Source organism: Diadema antillarum, unplaced genomic scaffold (assembly GCF_040938485.1).
Source record: "Diadema antillarum isolate AM-2024a unplaced genomic scaffold, OU_Dant_1.0 seq00000512_RagTag, whole genome shotgun sequence".
NCBI lineage: Eukaryota > Metazoa > Echinodermata > Echinoidea > Diadematoida > Diadematidae > Diadema > Diadema antillarum.
This window is the reverse complement of record NW_027271466.1, coordinates 212,909-229,872: the sequence shown is the minus strand read 5'-3', so window position 1 is coordinate 229,872 and position 16,964 is coordinate 212,909. Positions and strand designations below refer to the sequence as shown.

General features: G+C 39.0%; 1 protein-coding gene across 1 annotated transcript; it reads left to right on the top strand.

Annotated features, from left to right (window-relative positions):
• Positions 1-89: 89 nt before the first annotated feature.
• LOC139734156 (uncharacterized) lies at positions 90-8,369 on the top strand. The gene is made up of 6 exons (XM_071644961.1): positions 90-118; positions 870-1,070; positions 2,075-2,290; positions 5,179-5,394; positions 5,987-6,098; positions 6,836-8,369. The coding sequence occupies exons 2-6, from the start codon at positions 947-949 to the stop codon at positions 8,367-8,369; spliced, it is 2,202 nt and encodes a 733-aa protein (XP_071501062.1). The 5' UTR covers positions 90-118; positions 870-946.
• Positions 8,370-16,964: the final 8,595 nt, after the last annotated feature.

Here is a 16,964-nt window from a genome sequence, read left to right as displayed (position 1 = left end):
GATGGTTACGTCATCAATGGGAGTGCCACATTACAATGTGTGTCATCTAGTGACAGGAATCGACCTATCTGGAATTCATCAGTCCCAACTTGTCAGATAGTCGAAACAACTTCAGATGGTATTTTATTTTGCTTGTTCTGTCTTGTCCTTCTAAATAAGAAATTACAGCTAAACCGCAAATACAGTATTCACCATTAGAATAAGAAAATATAGAAATTGGATCACTATAGATGAGCTACAATTTGAAATGGATGATTTGGTTCGTTTAGATTATATTCATTTTAGCGTGTTTAGTAAACAAACACACATGTAACAAAGGAACTTATGGATGTGAAATACATGTAAGTGTTTGTCTGATACAATGAAGTATTTAAGCATGTATTACTTCTGTCAGATGATTGACACAAGTTAATTTTAAATTCTTGATCAGATGTTATTTCAGTATGTAGATAATGCTTGCCTAAAATATTCTTGCGTGTACATACGTTTATCAAATAAGTTCTTTGAGTTGTATTCAAAACGTAATCATACGTGTCATGCACGTAATCATCACAAGTTGTCTTTATTCATTCGTCTTGGCATTCAATATAAGTTTCAAGGAAAATACATTCGTTTCGTTTTTGTAATGTCTTATTTTATTTCTTTTTTTTTAATTCAAGTGTGCAGTTCCTTGCCCTCATTACAAGTATAAGACAACGTCTTTCCCACAACTGTCTTCTCCCTTCTCCAACCAAGACAAAGGATGATTGAGTATCATGGACTCACTACCCTTGTGCAAAACAACAAAGAAGAACCTCAAAAATGTTATTGTACTCTTGGCTATTATCAAACTCCACGACTTTTACAACTGCATGCTCCTTTTTTCCCAGGTAACAAGTTGCGATGCAGATACCCTGGTAACGTATCACACGGAAAGTGGGATTCAAACATCACGCGAACTGGTTCCATGATAACCTTGGATTGTGACGAAGGCTACGTCCTTACTGGTAACGCAACTTTGATATGTGAGACGTCATCCAACGGTGGTCCAGTTTGGAACACATCAATCCCATCTTGCCTAGAAGATGAAAGTAAGTGTTCAACATTAAATAATATGTCCCCATCTGATAATTTGTCTTGCTAACTCTGTTTATGAGTAGGTACATGATGATTTCTCTGCACACTACTGAAAGGGTCAAGTGCTAACAGCTTGTGGCAGTCTTTAACTCTCAGTACCTTTCATGACATGATTTCATTGGAATTGAACCTGTGACAATTAACCCGTTCCATACTGAATTCTAAAATACCCATAGACTTAATATGCAGGCCACCAGGTTCCCGTACGGAATGGGTTAACTGAAGTTAAGTTCAAGACTAAATTGAACTTAATTCCAGACGTATGATGTTAACTATAACTTACATTGAAGCTCACGTGCAGAAAGCAATGCTAGACTAAGCTTTAAAGGTGTGGTGTCGTTTTCAATCAACGCTATGTCCACATATTATTCTTGTATTCATTTACCTGCAAAGTGCGAGAAAAAACAACAACGACATACCTATTCAAGAATACTCGATGAAAGCTTCACTGCAGATATAACGGTAATCGGATTCTGTTATTTGAGATGTAAATATGTCTGTCTCGATTGAATCACCCTTTATCCATCAACTTAATGGCGGACTACAATTTAAAAGTTTGTTACAGCCTTGAAAACACCTAAGAGCATGGAGCTTTGATACAATTAGAAATGTATTCCTTTATGAAGTAGCTATGACAATAGACAAGAAGTTTGTGGTAGCGTTTTTATAAAAGCACAACAATTAAACAGATTTTCTCTTAAATCTGAGGCTCATGTTCAATTCTTTTTTTCACTCACCCTTTATTCCCAACATTCTGGGTAATTTAGGTTAATTTAACTCTAATTTACGAATTCAAATTTCAGGGAAACAGTGTCGTGCTCTTACATTAAAACACAATTTATCTACCCCTCTCATTGGCTTTCCTTCTTCCCCAACATCTTAAATCAGATATTATGGTCTTCATGTCTTTCATGTCTTTCCATATCTTGAAACCATTTTCATTATTCATTGCGTCCAGGTAATGAGACGAAATGTATTTACCCTGTAAATGTACCAAACGGAAAATGGGACTCAAACACCACACTGCTTGGATCAGTAATAAGCCTGGCTTGTGATGAAGGCTACGCCCTTAACGGAAGTGCAACGTTGCTTTGTGTGACGCTATCTTACAATGGTTCATCAACACATTCACCAGTTTGGAACTCATCAACTCCATCTTGCCTACCGGACAAAAGTAAATCTTTTATCTTATTACTGACGCTGTTCTAGGAACTTCCAAGCGCATATCCAAAGGATATTCAATTCATTTATTTCCATACTTCTCATTTATGGACATTATAACAGAAATCAAACAAGTTCTTTTACCTTGTAAACAATGTGCAAAACACAAACAATATACATGGTGATAACACAGTGATATATTATGTATTAAATGATAAATGGTCAAAATCGAAATCGAGATGGGGTTGATCAAAGAAAAGTATGACGGGACCTACATGAAAACAAGCTTGTTTGGCTGTAAGCCCCGAGTAATCAGGGTTTGTGAAAAAGAAACGGAGAAGGATAGAAGATAAGACCAGATGATGTAATGGTGCCAAATAAGAAAAAAATCTAGAATGTGAACCATTACTGTGACCGAGCTATCATTGGTTTCAGGAGTACAACATGATTTGCATAATCGTAAAGTCTACTTTGGTATATACACTATAAACTGTTGTTGCATTAAAACTATCGCCAGGATGTGATCAGTAAGACACAAAAAGTAACATGTACAGCTACTTAAGCTATTTGGTGCCTGCCGTCAAGCTCTGTATAGAAAGTTAGAGAGAGGAAGAGGGAAAGAGGAAGAGAGGGAAACGAAGTAGAATGTGGAATTGCTAATGATGAATTCGGAGAGCAAGACCCAAAATGGAATCTGCAGCGAGTTGTCAAGAATGTTTGATCGGACAATAACATACCACAATATTACATAAGACATTGCAATTATTCAGTTTCTGCAAGATATGCACTCAATAAAGACTCTTTTAATTTGCGTTTAAAGGAATAATAAAGACGAGCAGCTTGTTATTTCGGGGGAGAGGTCATTCTAGTATCTAGGGCCCGTATACATTATCGGGTTTTTTAGCGAAAATTGTTCGAGTACGTGGAAGGTGAAATGCGTCACTTTGGCGGGTAGGATAATTATGAATCAAATAGTTTTTCCTGAACATGCGAGTATTTAAAAAACATAGGGTAACTCCTTGACAGAAAATTTATACATAAATATGCCGACGTTGTAACTAAATAAATCTGATGTTTTTAGATATCACTAAATAGTGGCATAATAGCATATATACATTCATATCTTGGCAGGGATTCTTTCGTTTTCTTAACGAGAAGAAATATTTTACGTTGCCACTGACAAGAAAATGAAGAGCTTATAAATTTACACTTACAGGACTGGTAGCTTCAATGATCATTCCAAGGTCTTCGTACTTTATATGATAATGCGCTTATCTCGGGACTCTCACTGTTGTTCTTATTGGAATTAAATCAATTCTCGAGACTGGGAGTCCAAAACTGACAATACAAGAAAGAGAGGAAGCTAACTTATTGTTAATTGTCACTGATTTCGAAAAAATACAACACACACACCACTTGGAATAAAAGACATAAGGTGGAAAACAAAGGCTGGAATGTTTAGGATTTCGTGTCTTGTATCATTCACTAAAACCACATCAACGTTTATATACTGATTGTTTGAAATGATGAACGGACAGATAGCGAGAGAAAGAGATATCTTCCCTTATACTTATACATACTTATACTACGTTTATTTCAAGCATTTCTCTAAAGTTTAAGGACCATAAGGGATAATTCTAGATGTGCGTGTCTATATATATATATATATATATATATATGTGACCGTGCACCTCAAAACGAACATAAAGTCGCACACACTGATTTTGCATGAGGACTGAAAATAAGTGAAATGGGTCAACCTAGCCGAACTTGACTTTTTATATTTTTTAAAACAGCGGCTCTTCTTTTACATTATGCTAAAATTTGGTAGAATAGTGTGATTAGGTTTGTCTTTAGAATCCCTCTTTCATTTCTGAAAAACCTTGTCCACACTCTTCACTTTCAACTCTAATAACTTTTGAAGAGATAATGCTGCTTTGAAAGTTGGCATTAATTATGGACAGAATGTGTTAATGAGGCATGCTTAATTTCAGTTTAATCTGATAATCCCTCCATTGTTGTTACTCTGGTGGTTTACATCCTGTTTTTTGTCCCATTCATCGCACAGCCAGCACGGTTTGGTAAAGATTAAGCGCTTGAAAAGACACTGTACTGCAGAGCCTCTTTTCTCAGTTCACACTTTTCATGAGTTTGTGCTTTCTTTCCAATATTTAGATAGGTTAGGAGAGTCCATTTGATTTGAGTTATACATCATTTTAAAGCTTAAAGTCTGCTCTTTCAGAATATGGTCTTAACTATAAATTCATGTCTGGCGACTTTTTGTTTGTTTTGAGGTGCAGGGTCACATATATATACACGTGTATGTGCATATACATATATAATTTCGTTGTCTGATAATTAAACTAATAATAGAATAATAAAATCAACAAATAAACCTACTATTGCTTAATTATAAGGTGAACATGTTTTCACATTAAACTGATTCTTCCTTCACCGTCCACTGGCTATGTATCAAAAATGGTGGTCTTTCAAGATAGTCGTCGTCGTAAGCACTTAAAAACGTCGGAGTCTAATTCAAGTTAATTTAAAAAAGCTTTGGTCTTCATCTTCACCTTAATCCTCACTGTGTGCGGTCGTATGTGAAGAAAAGGTTTACCATCAATGTATTAAAAACATTATGAAAGTCATGTACATCAACGAGTAGTGTTTCCATACCTTTCAGGTGTTTAACGTATTGAAAAGACTTTGGATATTCGTTCGCTTGTTTGTTTCGAAAGGACACATTACCGTGCTCTTAAAAAAAAGCAACACCACCCCCAATTTCCAATCTTCCCTCCGAATCTTCGTGCCTTCAAAATATTAATTGACTGAACTCTATGTCTGACTATCCCCATCACCCAAAGCACCTCCTGTCTTTTGAACTCATTCTATCCTCTCTAGGTCCAGAGTCGAAATGTGATCGCCCTGGTAACGTGTTGCATGGAAGATGGGATTCAAACATCACACGACCTGGATCCCTAATAACCCTGGATTGTGATGATGGTTACACCCTCACTGGAAGTGCAGCATTGTTATGTGTGACGTCATTCGACAATGGTTCGTCGACACACAAACTATCTTGGAACGCATCAACCCCATCTTGCCAAGCAGCCGAAGGTATTTTTTAACGACTACAATGACGATGCTTTAGTACTAGGTATTTCTCATTACGTAATGCTTTTTATGGGCAAACACTCAAAATCTTGTCAGCATTTTAACATAGTATTTCCGAACTGCCATCCATGAAACTAGCTCTTCTTTATGAATTTGAGTTTTTGCACGTTGACTTACAGCTTTGAATTTTCTGCGAGGGACCAATTGAAATGACTACAGAGTGGCTTTCGAATGGTAACAAGTACTTTAAGACTGATAGTCCACAGGACTATCCACTGAGTGACAATAGCTCATCTCTTACACAGTTTATATCACAAATTCCAGAAATTGACACAGTGCCGACTCTGAAGACAGACAAGAGCTTAAATGTTTTTGCATAGCGAAGTTATACACATCTTATCACCATAATGTTAATGAGTGTGTGGATACATAACTAAAGAAGAGAAGATCATCACATTCCTAACATCACCCGTATTGTATGACTCTTATTCGATGTACGCTGGATTTTATTTGCTCTGCAAATTTGCAAAGTTTGTATCTGGTTCTTTGCAGCATTTTCTTAACTTCACAATCTTTCCATGCTTTTCATCCACAGCCGCTATCCATCCATTCAAACCTTGGCTGATTTACCCGATAGTTTCATTTGCGGTTTTCTTCACAATGCTATCCCTAATTTGTGCGGTTTGGTGCGTTTATCGGAGACAGAGGTGGGTCTCGGAATGGTGTGGTAATATGAGTGAAAAAAAAATCATTTTTTGTAGTCTTAAAGTGCATTGCCCAAACTGTTTAGCTTGAAAGTAGAGATGATGAGCCATTAATTTTATCGATTAGAACAGGACCCAACACATGAAAAAGCATCCTTCCACATTTTGATGCCATACGTCGGTACATTATAAAGCACTTGATTCCATTCGATTCCATTGGATTGAAGTTCGCGGGACATCATCATCAGAATTAACATAAATCATAGCACAGAAATTGAAAGAAAAAATAAGTACACTCATAAACTATTGCCTTTGATGACAAAAAAGGGCATCGACATCCCGTCTGAATACAATGTATGGACAATTAAGACGCCAGTCATTACATGTTTTTTTCTCTCTTTTGTTAGTTAAAATTACTTCTTTATTTCTTAAATGTAAGTTTATCTATAAGGGATTTCTAGAAAGGTGGAAGCGTAGTGGATATGATAGGGATTGTTATTTGAATATACATAAATATCTATGTGTATGTACAAACATCCCTACGAATACGGATAGATGCAGTCAAATACTACCGGAATGTAGATACATATGAACAACTGATTTAGAGGTCCGACTTTCATTGTGAATAAACTGATTGCAGTATGTTGTGTGATGACTAATTATTTGACATTCTCAGCTTGATTTAATGAGAAAAGATCTGACAACTGATAGACAGAGTTCTGCTATTCTACTTATTGCAGGTATAAAACCTCGCTCAATTCCAACCAGATCGATAGTGGTATGGCTGGCGTCCAATCTTCAGTCCAATCTCGATTTCCTGGAAATGGCACCAACAGTGGTACTTTCTCACTTTATACCTTGGTGCCTCCTGTCGACAATTCCATCACCGCTGGAGGATACCCGGTCCCCGTAGGAGCTGAAGATTCTACATTTGATCACGATCATATCTACCAAGATGCTGAAGAGATTCGCAGAGATGTTGCAGAGATGCATGGAATATCTGAACGAGCCATTTCAGTAGAAGGCGGAGACAATCATCACTCGTTCGATTCTCAGCGTCTGGTAACAAGTGAGCAATCACTTCTGGAAACTTCGCATCTGAAGCCTTCCAGGGAAGCTAAGGAATATGAATATGACAACCTCGCGCACACGGCGGGTATCGGTAGTGTCACAACCGGCAGAGACACAACGCTGCAGCGACTCCGTCTATTTGACGAGACAGAGTACAACTCGCTTGAATCTACTGTGGGTCCTGACGTTGGTCGAAATGTGATGAGACCGCACGTGAGCAAAGCCACAGAGCCCACCAGCTGCACTGGAAACACTAACATCACGAATGAAGAAAGGTCACTGAATTCCACCATGACGAGACAACCTGCTGAAGTTCTAGAATGGAAGGCTTCTTACGGCGAAAATGAATACAACAGCATCGATACAGCTAGCCCAGCAAACGACAAACCGAAAATGCTGACGTCTACCCAATCCACTTCCAATAACAGCTTACAGGGGGATTCGCTGACCGCAAATTTCCCTGTCTCCATTGCTCATAACCCTTTGACGCCTGGGGAAGTTGTCTACGAACAGGTGGACTCAAGTGAGTTTCGTGAAACCGTTGGTAGCCAGACACCAAATCTTTCTTCAGCATTTAATTCGGATGACTGCAGCCTACTGATTCGTCGCCGAGACGATATGACAATTTACAAGGATGATGAATACGTGGACGATAGTTCAGCAACTTCTGTTGTTACACCGCGGAGTTGCGAGGAATTGTATACCAACGCAGAGATTCAGAGAAATGGATTTTCTACAGAAATCACTTCCTTTGACGAGCTCCAAGGCACCACGGAATATGATGATGTCACCAATACTGCAACCATGGGACTCTACGCAGAGGTGGACAAGAGGGGAGATATGTTTTCAAAGGAGGATAGTTCTGTGTCTACAAAGGAGGAACTATACGCCAAAGTGAATAAGCAAAGGGATCTGCCCTCGAACGGAGACGGATTCATTGAACAACACCAAGGTACCACAATAGACGAAAAGGACGCCGAAGCTGCACCTGTACCACTTTATGCGCAGGTGAATAAGGGAGTGGAAAGTTTCGACAGAGAGAATCGTTCTTCGTCAGTTCGTAGGCGCGAGGAAATGTATGGCAAAGTCGATAAGCAGAGAGATGGACGCTCTATGGGAAACGGTTCTACTGACGTGACCCAAGGTACAACGGAAGACGAAAAAGACACACTAATGCACCCTCTGAAATCTACGAAGAGATAGATGAGAGAGGAGAGCAGCTCTGCGATGCAGCAGCTAGTTCAGTGTCAGCACCTAGACGCGATCAACTGTATATTAATGTGAATAAGGAGACACTCGGACGTTCAATGGCAATCGGTTCCACTGATGGGCATCAAGGTACTATTGAAAGGGAAAATGAACTCCAAACAGCATTTGCTGAATTCTATGCCGACGTGGATAAGGGAAGGGCGAATATCTACTAATGAATAATTAATTTGTTTTTCAAATATCCCTCTCGGGACCATCGCGTTTAGTTTTTCTTCTTATATTGTACAGTGTACATGTCTCTGATTTGTTGAAGCTGGTTGAAGAATCGGTTTCAGTATTGAATAAGTGTCTAGAGGCTACACCTTTACCCCCTTAAAAACGCACTTCAGCGAGCACAGGAGGAAACGCACGCGCTTAAACATATTGGAAATCAAACGACAGAAGAAAAATAGTTATTTAGGAGATACTTGTACCAGTGTGTACAGTACACATACACACGCAAAATCATGTAAATATGTATCTTTCTTAAAAAGCATTTTTTCTTTCATAATGTTAACACATGTTCATGTTATCTGTACTGAAATAAGGATTTGCAAAACTGTATAATAATTGTACATAGTTTGTATTCGGTTATGTAAGTACAACATTTTATTTCATATATTATGTGAAAAAAAAGAACATGCATGTAGATGTAAGCACTAACCTTATCAAGATGAGTCCCGAGAATACCTCTGAATCAATAAAACGATTTTATACTGACTTGAGAAAGAGACAATGATATTTAGGTGCAGAATTGTGATGGGTCTCATTGCACATATAGGAACATAAATATATGTTTCTCATCCTCATGTATATACTGTATCTGTAAAGTAAGCACGAAGCGTTCGAAAAGGGATCTTAAATGCATCCGGAATACCACCGCTGAGTCGATATAATTAACCTACACTGACATAAGAGAGAGAGAGAGAGAGGGAGAGAGATAGAAAGAGAAAGAAAGAGAACATCACTGCATAAGATGTGAGTCTAAAAATATTTTAAGAAGAGAAGAAATCGGGTTTTTTCCTCGAAATGTGTGGGTGAGCTTCATGTGCTTTTCATTTTAAAAATCAAATCAACATTTTTTAGTCTTCTGAATATAGTGCTCATTTCTTCGAGGATCTTAAAAATACACCGTAATCCAGATGGTAATTGTAATGTGTATTTTGTAATGCCAATGATCTGCGATTTCAATTTTTCTTTTGCTTGCCTCATAACGTGCTCTTATTCCGTTATTTATGTAGACATTTTACAGCAGTAGAAATGAAATAAAGAATCTGTAAATGTGTGGTTATCAGATTCATCTCTGAATGGAACTACAATTTCTTTGTACAGACGTTACACGACAGGCTGTTATGATTCTTTTACTAAGAGTAAAATTTCCCCAGAGTTAGAATGAAACACTGTTGCAACATTGCGAATAAATACACTGCGTATAGTAAGACAAGTTCGTCTCGGCTTATTTTCTGTCAATCCTGTGATTAGTATGTCCGATGAATTGACCAAACACGATTCATCGGTATGATTTGTTTATCTTTCATAAAGTGTGTGTGATCATTGATTACATGATGAACATAATTAACGAGGCTTTTTCGAGACAGCATGTTCACATTTGTTTCTGTTCTGCGTAGTGCGGTAATGACTAATGTTTGCTGTTCATTTTTCTCCGTCCACTCTCTGTCTCTTTCTATCTTACATTTGAGAACTTTGTGATTTTCAACTTACTTCTCACATTTCTCTTCGTACAAGCACTTTCCGTCACTCACTGTGAAGATGTTTTCCTGATGCTGAGTTTTTAATGTAAATTGCATTTAGAGAGAAAGGGTACACACGTGGATGTGTATGAGTGTGTGTGTGTGTGTGTGTGCGTGTGCGTGTATTACACACAAGAGAAAAAAAAACCGGACATACGACCTTGAATGGTGGGATTTCATCAAGGAAACATGGATATGAACACTGTCTATGAATAACTTGATTTTGACAACTAAGGTTCGATAAGGTTAATGATACTAAACATGGCGATCATTATTACTATAAAACACCTCTTGATATACTCTTACTCGTAAAAATATAAAACGAAACTAAATAATAGAGGGGTAGAGGAGAACTATAAGTAGCCTATTTGGCATATTCAATTCTCCTAACAATGTTAAATTTGTTTACACAAAAAAGTGTTATTACTCTCTTAGAAGATGAAGCAAAGCGCTATATAAGATGAATGACACACACAAACACACACATATTTATGAAGAGTTTTATTGCAAAATGAGCTAAGCGCCATATTTAAACATTTTAAAGTAAGTCCATCATCAGATAGAGCAAAATTAAACCTTTCCAGTAATAACTCACTTGTAACATAACAAGGAATAGTTTTGAAGTTATGATTAAAGATATCCTGCATTTTCTTATTATCTTCTTTGTTTTAGCAGCTTTATTTACTAATATGTCTTAATATCTCAATAAAACAAGAATGGAGTAAACTTTTTTTGCGATAAAACTCATAATACAATGTGTGTTAATTACATCATAATAACTTATATAGACATATATATATATATATATATATATATATATATATATGGTGATTGTTTTCATCAAAAACATCAAAGAACGGCTATTTTGAAATTGAATGCATTTACTCTTTTATATTTCAATCTCACGAACAACTCAACAGACGCCAATAGGACATTTTTTTTTTTCCTGGTAAAAGTGCTTCCACTATTTGACTACAGTCACACCAATTTCCACCGAGTTGCCCAATTTCACACGCAAAGTGACGAGAGATTTCTGTCAGATGAACTGTCAAGACGAATATCAATAAATCTAGCTTTACCCGGAGCATTGAGTGTCAATTCCACTGTCTGCACTATGACCGTTTGGAAAGGATTTTTTTTTCCAGGACAAAAGGTGCAGTTTGCTCAATTGAGAATTGTCTGAATTGTTTTTTAATGCCTACCTATGTCATATATCGTTTCTCACGGTTCTTAATTGCATTATAATGGGTTTCGTGTATGTGGTTTTCATGAGACTTATTGTCAATGCAGCGCTTAAGAGGTAGAAAATTTAGTTTCCTGAACCCTTGACTAAACGGCGACCATTGAGCTCAAAATCGTTTTCTTTTCTTTTCTCTTTTTTTTACTTCCTGCTTGTGTTTTCACCTGGAATATGAGCTATTCGTCTCAGTAGATCCCTGGAGTTTCAATTACTGCAATCAAAGAGCCCCATTATGAAAAGCATCAACTCTGCAGATAACAGATAATGTACATTGTAAGTATGGTTGTGTAATGAATTATTACAAGACTGTATTATCTCTTTTACCGCGACAGAAAGATCCCACTGAATCTCACAGTTGCTAAAACTTGTCACTGTACAATAGTGATATTTTTCTATTCTTTTGAATTAACCTGCGATTTTACATTTTACATATTACAGTGAGGACTCTGACAATCACATCAATTGAAACTAATTGTGATTTTGCTGTCATCTCCTTTCCACTCATCCATTATTCCTTGCTTAAGTATGATATCGTATCACGTTTTTATCAATAAGGTGACTACCTTGACAAGTGAAAAGAAGTCGATAATGTAAGAGTGCCGTCCATTCAAGATTTTACGTGCAGCCTAATGGGAGACTTGTAAAGCAACGTCATTCTTGGTTCTATAACTTCCCCATTAATGTTCACTTTCTATTGTGTATACATACCACTTGAGCATGGAGTTAATTTTCGCTTTCATCTCGCATCGGACACGCCAGGGAGAGAGAGATAGTTGGCCATTGTCTCATATCGCGTGATACGTGACAATCCAGGGGCTGTTATGTTTTATTATTATTATTATTAATCTATCACGCGAAGGGAAGGAAGCTTGTGAGAGATTCTGTCACTCTGATTTGTCTGAGGTGCGTAAGCTTCACTTGGGCGCTGCATTTACTGACGCCATTTTGTTTGTCACTAATATTGGTGCAACACATGTTTCTCTGAGGGATCATCTAGCCATTCCGCGGTATTTCATATACTTCAACTAGAGATGAAGACCAAAGTCATGACTGTCACTCTAAACATGGGCGTCACCAGGGGGGGTGCGTTGGGTGCGGACGCACCCCCCTTCAGATCTATAAAAAAAAAAAAAAAAAAAATCAGTCTGCGAGCGACCTCAACGCCGGACGCTAAATAATTACTCTTTTCTAATTTGTTTTTATATTTTGCACCAGGGACACACACACACACACACACACACACACACACACACACACACACACACACAAATATTTGTATGTATTTGTATTTTATCACTTATTTTACATTATGAAATCCAGATTGCTTGCGTCCACGATGGCACATGCTGTAGTTCCCTCTTTTTTCTCCCTTTTTTTCCTCTCTTTTTTTCCTCTTCTTTTTCCTTTCCTTTTCTCTCTTTTTCCTCTTCCCAATCATTTTGATGTCAGTTGACATCGGTTCGTTTATTGTGTTTTATATTGATGTTTTGTGTATTTTTCTGAGGGTCCCATATCGTACAAGCTTTGCTTCTTAGTGGGACCCTCCACTTCCATCCTCATCCTTAGTTGACTTGTATTATACGCTTTATGTATTTAACAAAGATGTAATCACATCTACTTTTCACTTTCATAATTTTCTTATGTACCTTTTCAAGTTTTGTTCTGTATCACAAATATCCCGTGTATACGCAATGTACATAAAGTTCTTTGTTCATTTTGATGGAGGTGAAAATAAAGTTGAAAGTTGAACTGCAAGCAACTACCCAAAAAAAAATAATAATAATAATAATAACAATAATAATAATTCGCACCCTGGTCACCTGGCAGCACTGATTTTGTACATATCTATTAGTATTCTACAGTGTTTACTATTTATCGACCGTACTGTACATCCGTACGATACGGAGCACTTATACACGTTTGCCCCATCCCACATAATCATAATTCCCGCAATGAAAAGATTTTCTTGCTTTTTTGTTAGAATTCAAGAAATCTGTCCAATTAGTTCACCCAAAAGCAGTGGCGTAACTACGGAGGGGGGTGCGCCCCCCCCCCCCCCCTCCCAATCCGCTGGCAAAATAAAAGACTTACCGAAATAGTGATTCAAGTGTTAGTAAACTGCTTTTGAATGAAAGGGTGATCAAGAAATAAGATATTTTTCTATGATTCCTTTTAACCATAATTAGATAGGTATAGTGTGAAACATTGTTCAAAAAGCCCGGACCCGACAAAAGATTGTGATTCAGCGTGATTCCTGGTTGGCATTCTGCATAATTATAAGCAGGATGTGCGCAGTGTACTCAGTACATCCGAACGAAGAGTCGCTACAATGTTGCGCAATGTGATGTAGAATGTATACTTTTGTACCTTACTCTTCGTTATATCAAAGCTAGATCATTGATTTTGCAGTGTTGCTTTATACATACTAGTCTATGTAAAAATGTCTTGCATTGCCAATAAAAAGACTTGCCCTGGGCTAATTCCTAACTTTTCCTTGTACATATAAGACACACACACAAACAAACACGCACAATTAGTTTACGGGATGCTCTAAAGTGCAGATTTTGGACATCCTTTCCCCGCTTGGTCACTTCGACGCCACCTCGCTGGTCCTACCTCCCCCAGTCATGAACATAAACCCACACCCTTGACTACCAGTGGCGGATCCAGGAAGAGGGGCGCACCGGGCTCACCGGGCGTCCCCCCCCCCCTTTAATTTCCAAAGCGAAAAAAAAAATAATATAGCTTCAAACGGCAGATTTTGGACAGTAAAATGTCAAAATTTTCAAGCTCGCTCGTTCCTCTCGCTCGCATTAGTCGTAATGCCATTCTCCTGAAGTTGCTGCCAGTAATTGCCGGCAGTTGCGCCTGGTGCGCCCCCCCTTAATTTCCAAAGCAAAAAAATATAGCTACAAACGGCAATTTGGGGACTGTCAAAATGTAAAAATTTTCAAGATCGCTCGGTCCGTTCGCTCGCATTTAATCTTTATGCCATTCTTCTGATGTTGCTGCCAGTAATTGCCTGCAGGTGCGCCCGGTGCGCCCCCTCCCCTTAACTTCCAAAATGAAAAAAAAAAAATGGCTAAGAACGGCAGTTTTGGGACTGTAAAATTTTCAAGCTCGCTCTCTTCGCACGCTCGCATTTAATTGTTATGCAATTCACCTGGATGTTGCTGCCAGTAATTGCCAGCAGTTGCGCCCGGTGCCCCTCCCCCCTTAATTTCCAAAGCGAAAAAATATGGCTAAGAAAAGACTGGCAGTTTTTGGACTGTAAAATGTAATATTTTCAAGCTCGCTCGTTCCGCTCGCTCGAATGTAATCAATATGCTCTCCTGATATTGCTTCCAGTATTTGCCAGCAGTTGCGCCCGATGCGCCCCCTTATAAATTCTAAAGCGAAGAAATATAGCTACAAACGGCAGTTTGTTTGTTTGTTTGTTTTTTTACTGTAAAATGTCAAAATCTTCAAGCTCGCTCGCTCGCTCGCTCGCATTTTATTGTTATGCGCAATTCTCCTGATGTTGCTGCCAGTAATTGCCGGCAGTTGCGCCCGGTGCGCCCCCCCCCCCCCCCCCCCCACCTCCTTTATTTCCAAAGCGAAAAAATATGGCTCCAAATGGCAGTTTTTGGACTGTAAAATGTCAAAATTTTCAAGCTCGCTCTCTTCGCTCGCTCGCATTTAATTGTTATGCCATTCACCTGATGTTGCTGCCAGTAATTGCCAGCAGTAAGATGCGCCCGGTGCGCCCCCCCCCCCCCCTTAATTTCCAAAGCAAAAAAAAAGATACGGCTACAAAATGCAGTTTTGGGACTGTAAAATGTCAAAATTTTCAAGCTCGCTCGCTCACTCGCTCGCATTTAATTGTTATGCAATTCTCCCGATGTTGCTGCCACTAATTACCGGCAGTTGCGCACGTTGCGCCCCCACCCTTCCTTTATCTCCAAAGCGAAAAAATATGGCTCCAAATGGCAGTTTTTGGACTGTAAAATGTCAAAATTTTCAAGCTCGCTCTCTTCGCTCGCTCGCATTTAATTGTTATGCCATTCACCTGATGTTGCTGCCAGTAATTGCCAGCAGTAAGATGCGCCCGGTGCGCCCCCCCCCCCCCCCTTAATTTCCAAAGTAAAAAAAAAAAAGATACGGCTACAAAATGCAGTTTTGGGACTGTAAAATGTCAAAATTTTCAAGCTCGCTCGCTCACTCGCTCGCATTTAATTGTTATGCAATTCTCCCGATATTGCTGCCACTAATTACCGGCAGTTGCGCACGTTGCGCCCCCACCCTTCCTTTATCTCCAAAGCGAAAAAATATGGCTCCAAATGGCAGTTTTTGGACTGTAAAATGTCAAAATTTCCAAGCTCGCTCTCTTCGCTCGCTCGCATTTAATTGTTATGCCATTCCCCTGATGTTGCTGCCAGTTTTTGGCAGTTATTTTTTTTTGCAGTTTTTGGACTGTAAAATGTGAAAATTTTCAAGCTCGCTCGCTCGCTCGCATTTGATTGTTATGCAATTCTCCTGATGTTGCTGCCAGTAATTACCGTCAGTTGCGCACGTTGCGCCCCCACCCCTCCTTTATTTCCAAAGCGAAAAAAGATGGCTCCAAATGGCAGTTTTTGGACTGTAAAATGTGAAAATTTTCAAGTTCGCTCGCTCGCTCGCATCTAATTATTATGCCATTCACCTGATGTTGCTGCCAGTAATTGCCAGCAGTTGCGCCCGTTGCGCCCCTCCCCCCTTAATTTACAAAGCAAAAAAAAAATATGGCTACAAACGGCAGTTTTTGGACTGTAAAATGTCAAAATTTTCAAGCTCGCTCGCATTTAATTGTTATGCAATTCTCCTGATGTTGCTGCCAGTAATTACCGGCAGTTGCGCCCGTTGCGCCCCCACCCCTCCTTTATTTCCAAAGCGAAAAAATATGGCTCCAAATGGCAGTTTTTGGACTGTAAAATGTCAAAATTTGCAAGCTCGCTCTCTTTGCTCGCTCGCATTTAATTATTATGCCATTCACCTGATGTTGCTGCCAGTAATTGCCAGCAGTTGCGCCCGGTGCGCCCCCTTAATTTACAAAGCAAAAAATATGGCTACAAACGGCAGTTTTGGAACTGTAAAATGTCAAATTTTTCAAGCTCGCTCGCTCCGCTCGCTCGCATGTAGCCGTGATGCCGTTCTCCTGATATCGCTGCCAGTAATTTGTCGTTTCACACCGTCATTCCATAATCCATTTATAAGGGGTACAACCCTCTCCGGCACTTCCACACCCTCCCCCCACCCTTGCTCGCTCCCTCGCATACTAACCCCTCCCCCCCCCCCCCCCCCCCCCTAAGATGAAATCCTAGCTACCGGCGCGCCGGTGCCCTTTCCCCGCTTGGTTTCCCTCAAAAAACAGTAAAAGTCTAGGGATTGAGAGCTTCCTATATTCCAAATGTCTGTCAAAAAAATCTCGTAAACATTTAGTGTCAAAACGCACCCCCCTTGAAAAAAAGCTGGTGACGCCCCTGCTAAACAAGTGGATATTGGTGATAATCATGTTGTCTTTTCCTCCTTTACGCTTATCGG

Bases quoted from the DNA above. Each gene is read 5' to 3' on its own strand.
- LOC139734156 (XM_071644961.1), top strand. From the start codon at position 947: ATGATAACCTTGGATTGTGACGAAGGCTACGTCCTTACTGGTAACGCA. The intron at 1,071-2,074 runs GTAAGTGTTCAA...CATTGCGTCCAG, and splicing joins ATCTTGCCTAGAAGATGAAA to GTAATGAGACGAAATGTATT. The intron at 6,099-6,835 runs GTGGGTCTCGGA...TACTTATTGCAG, and splicing joins TGCGTTTATCGGAGACAGAG to GTATAAAACCTCGCTCAATT.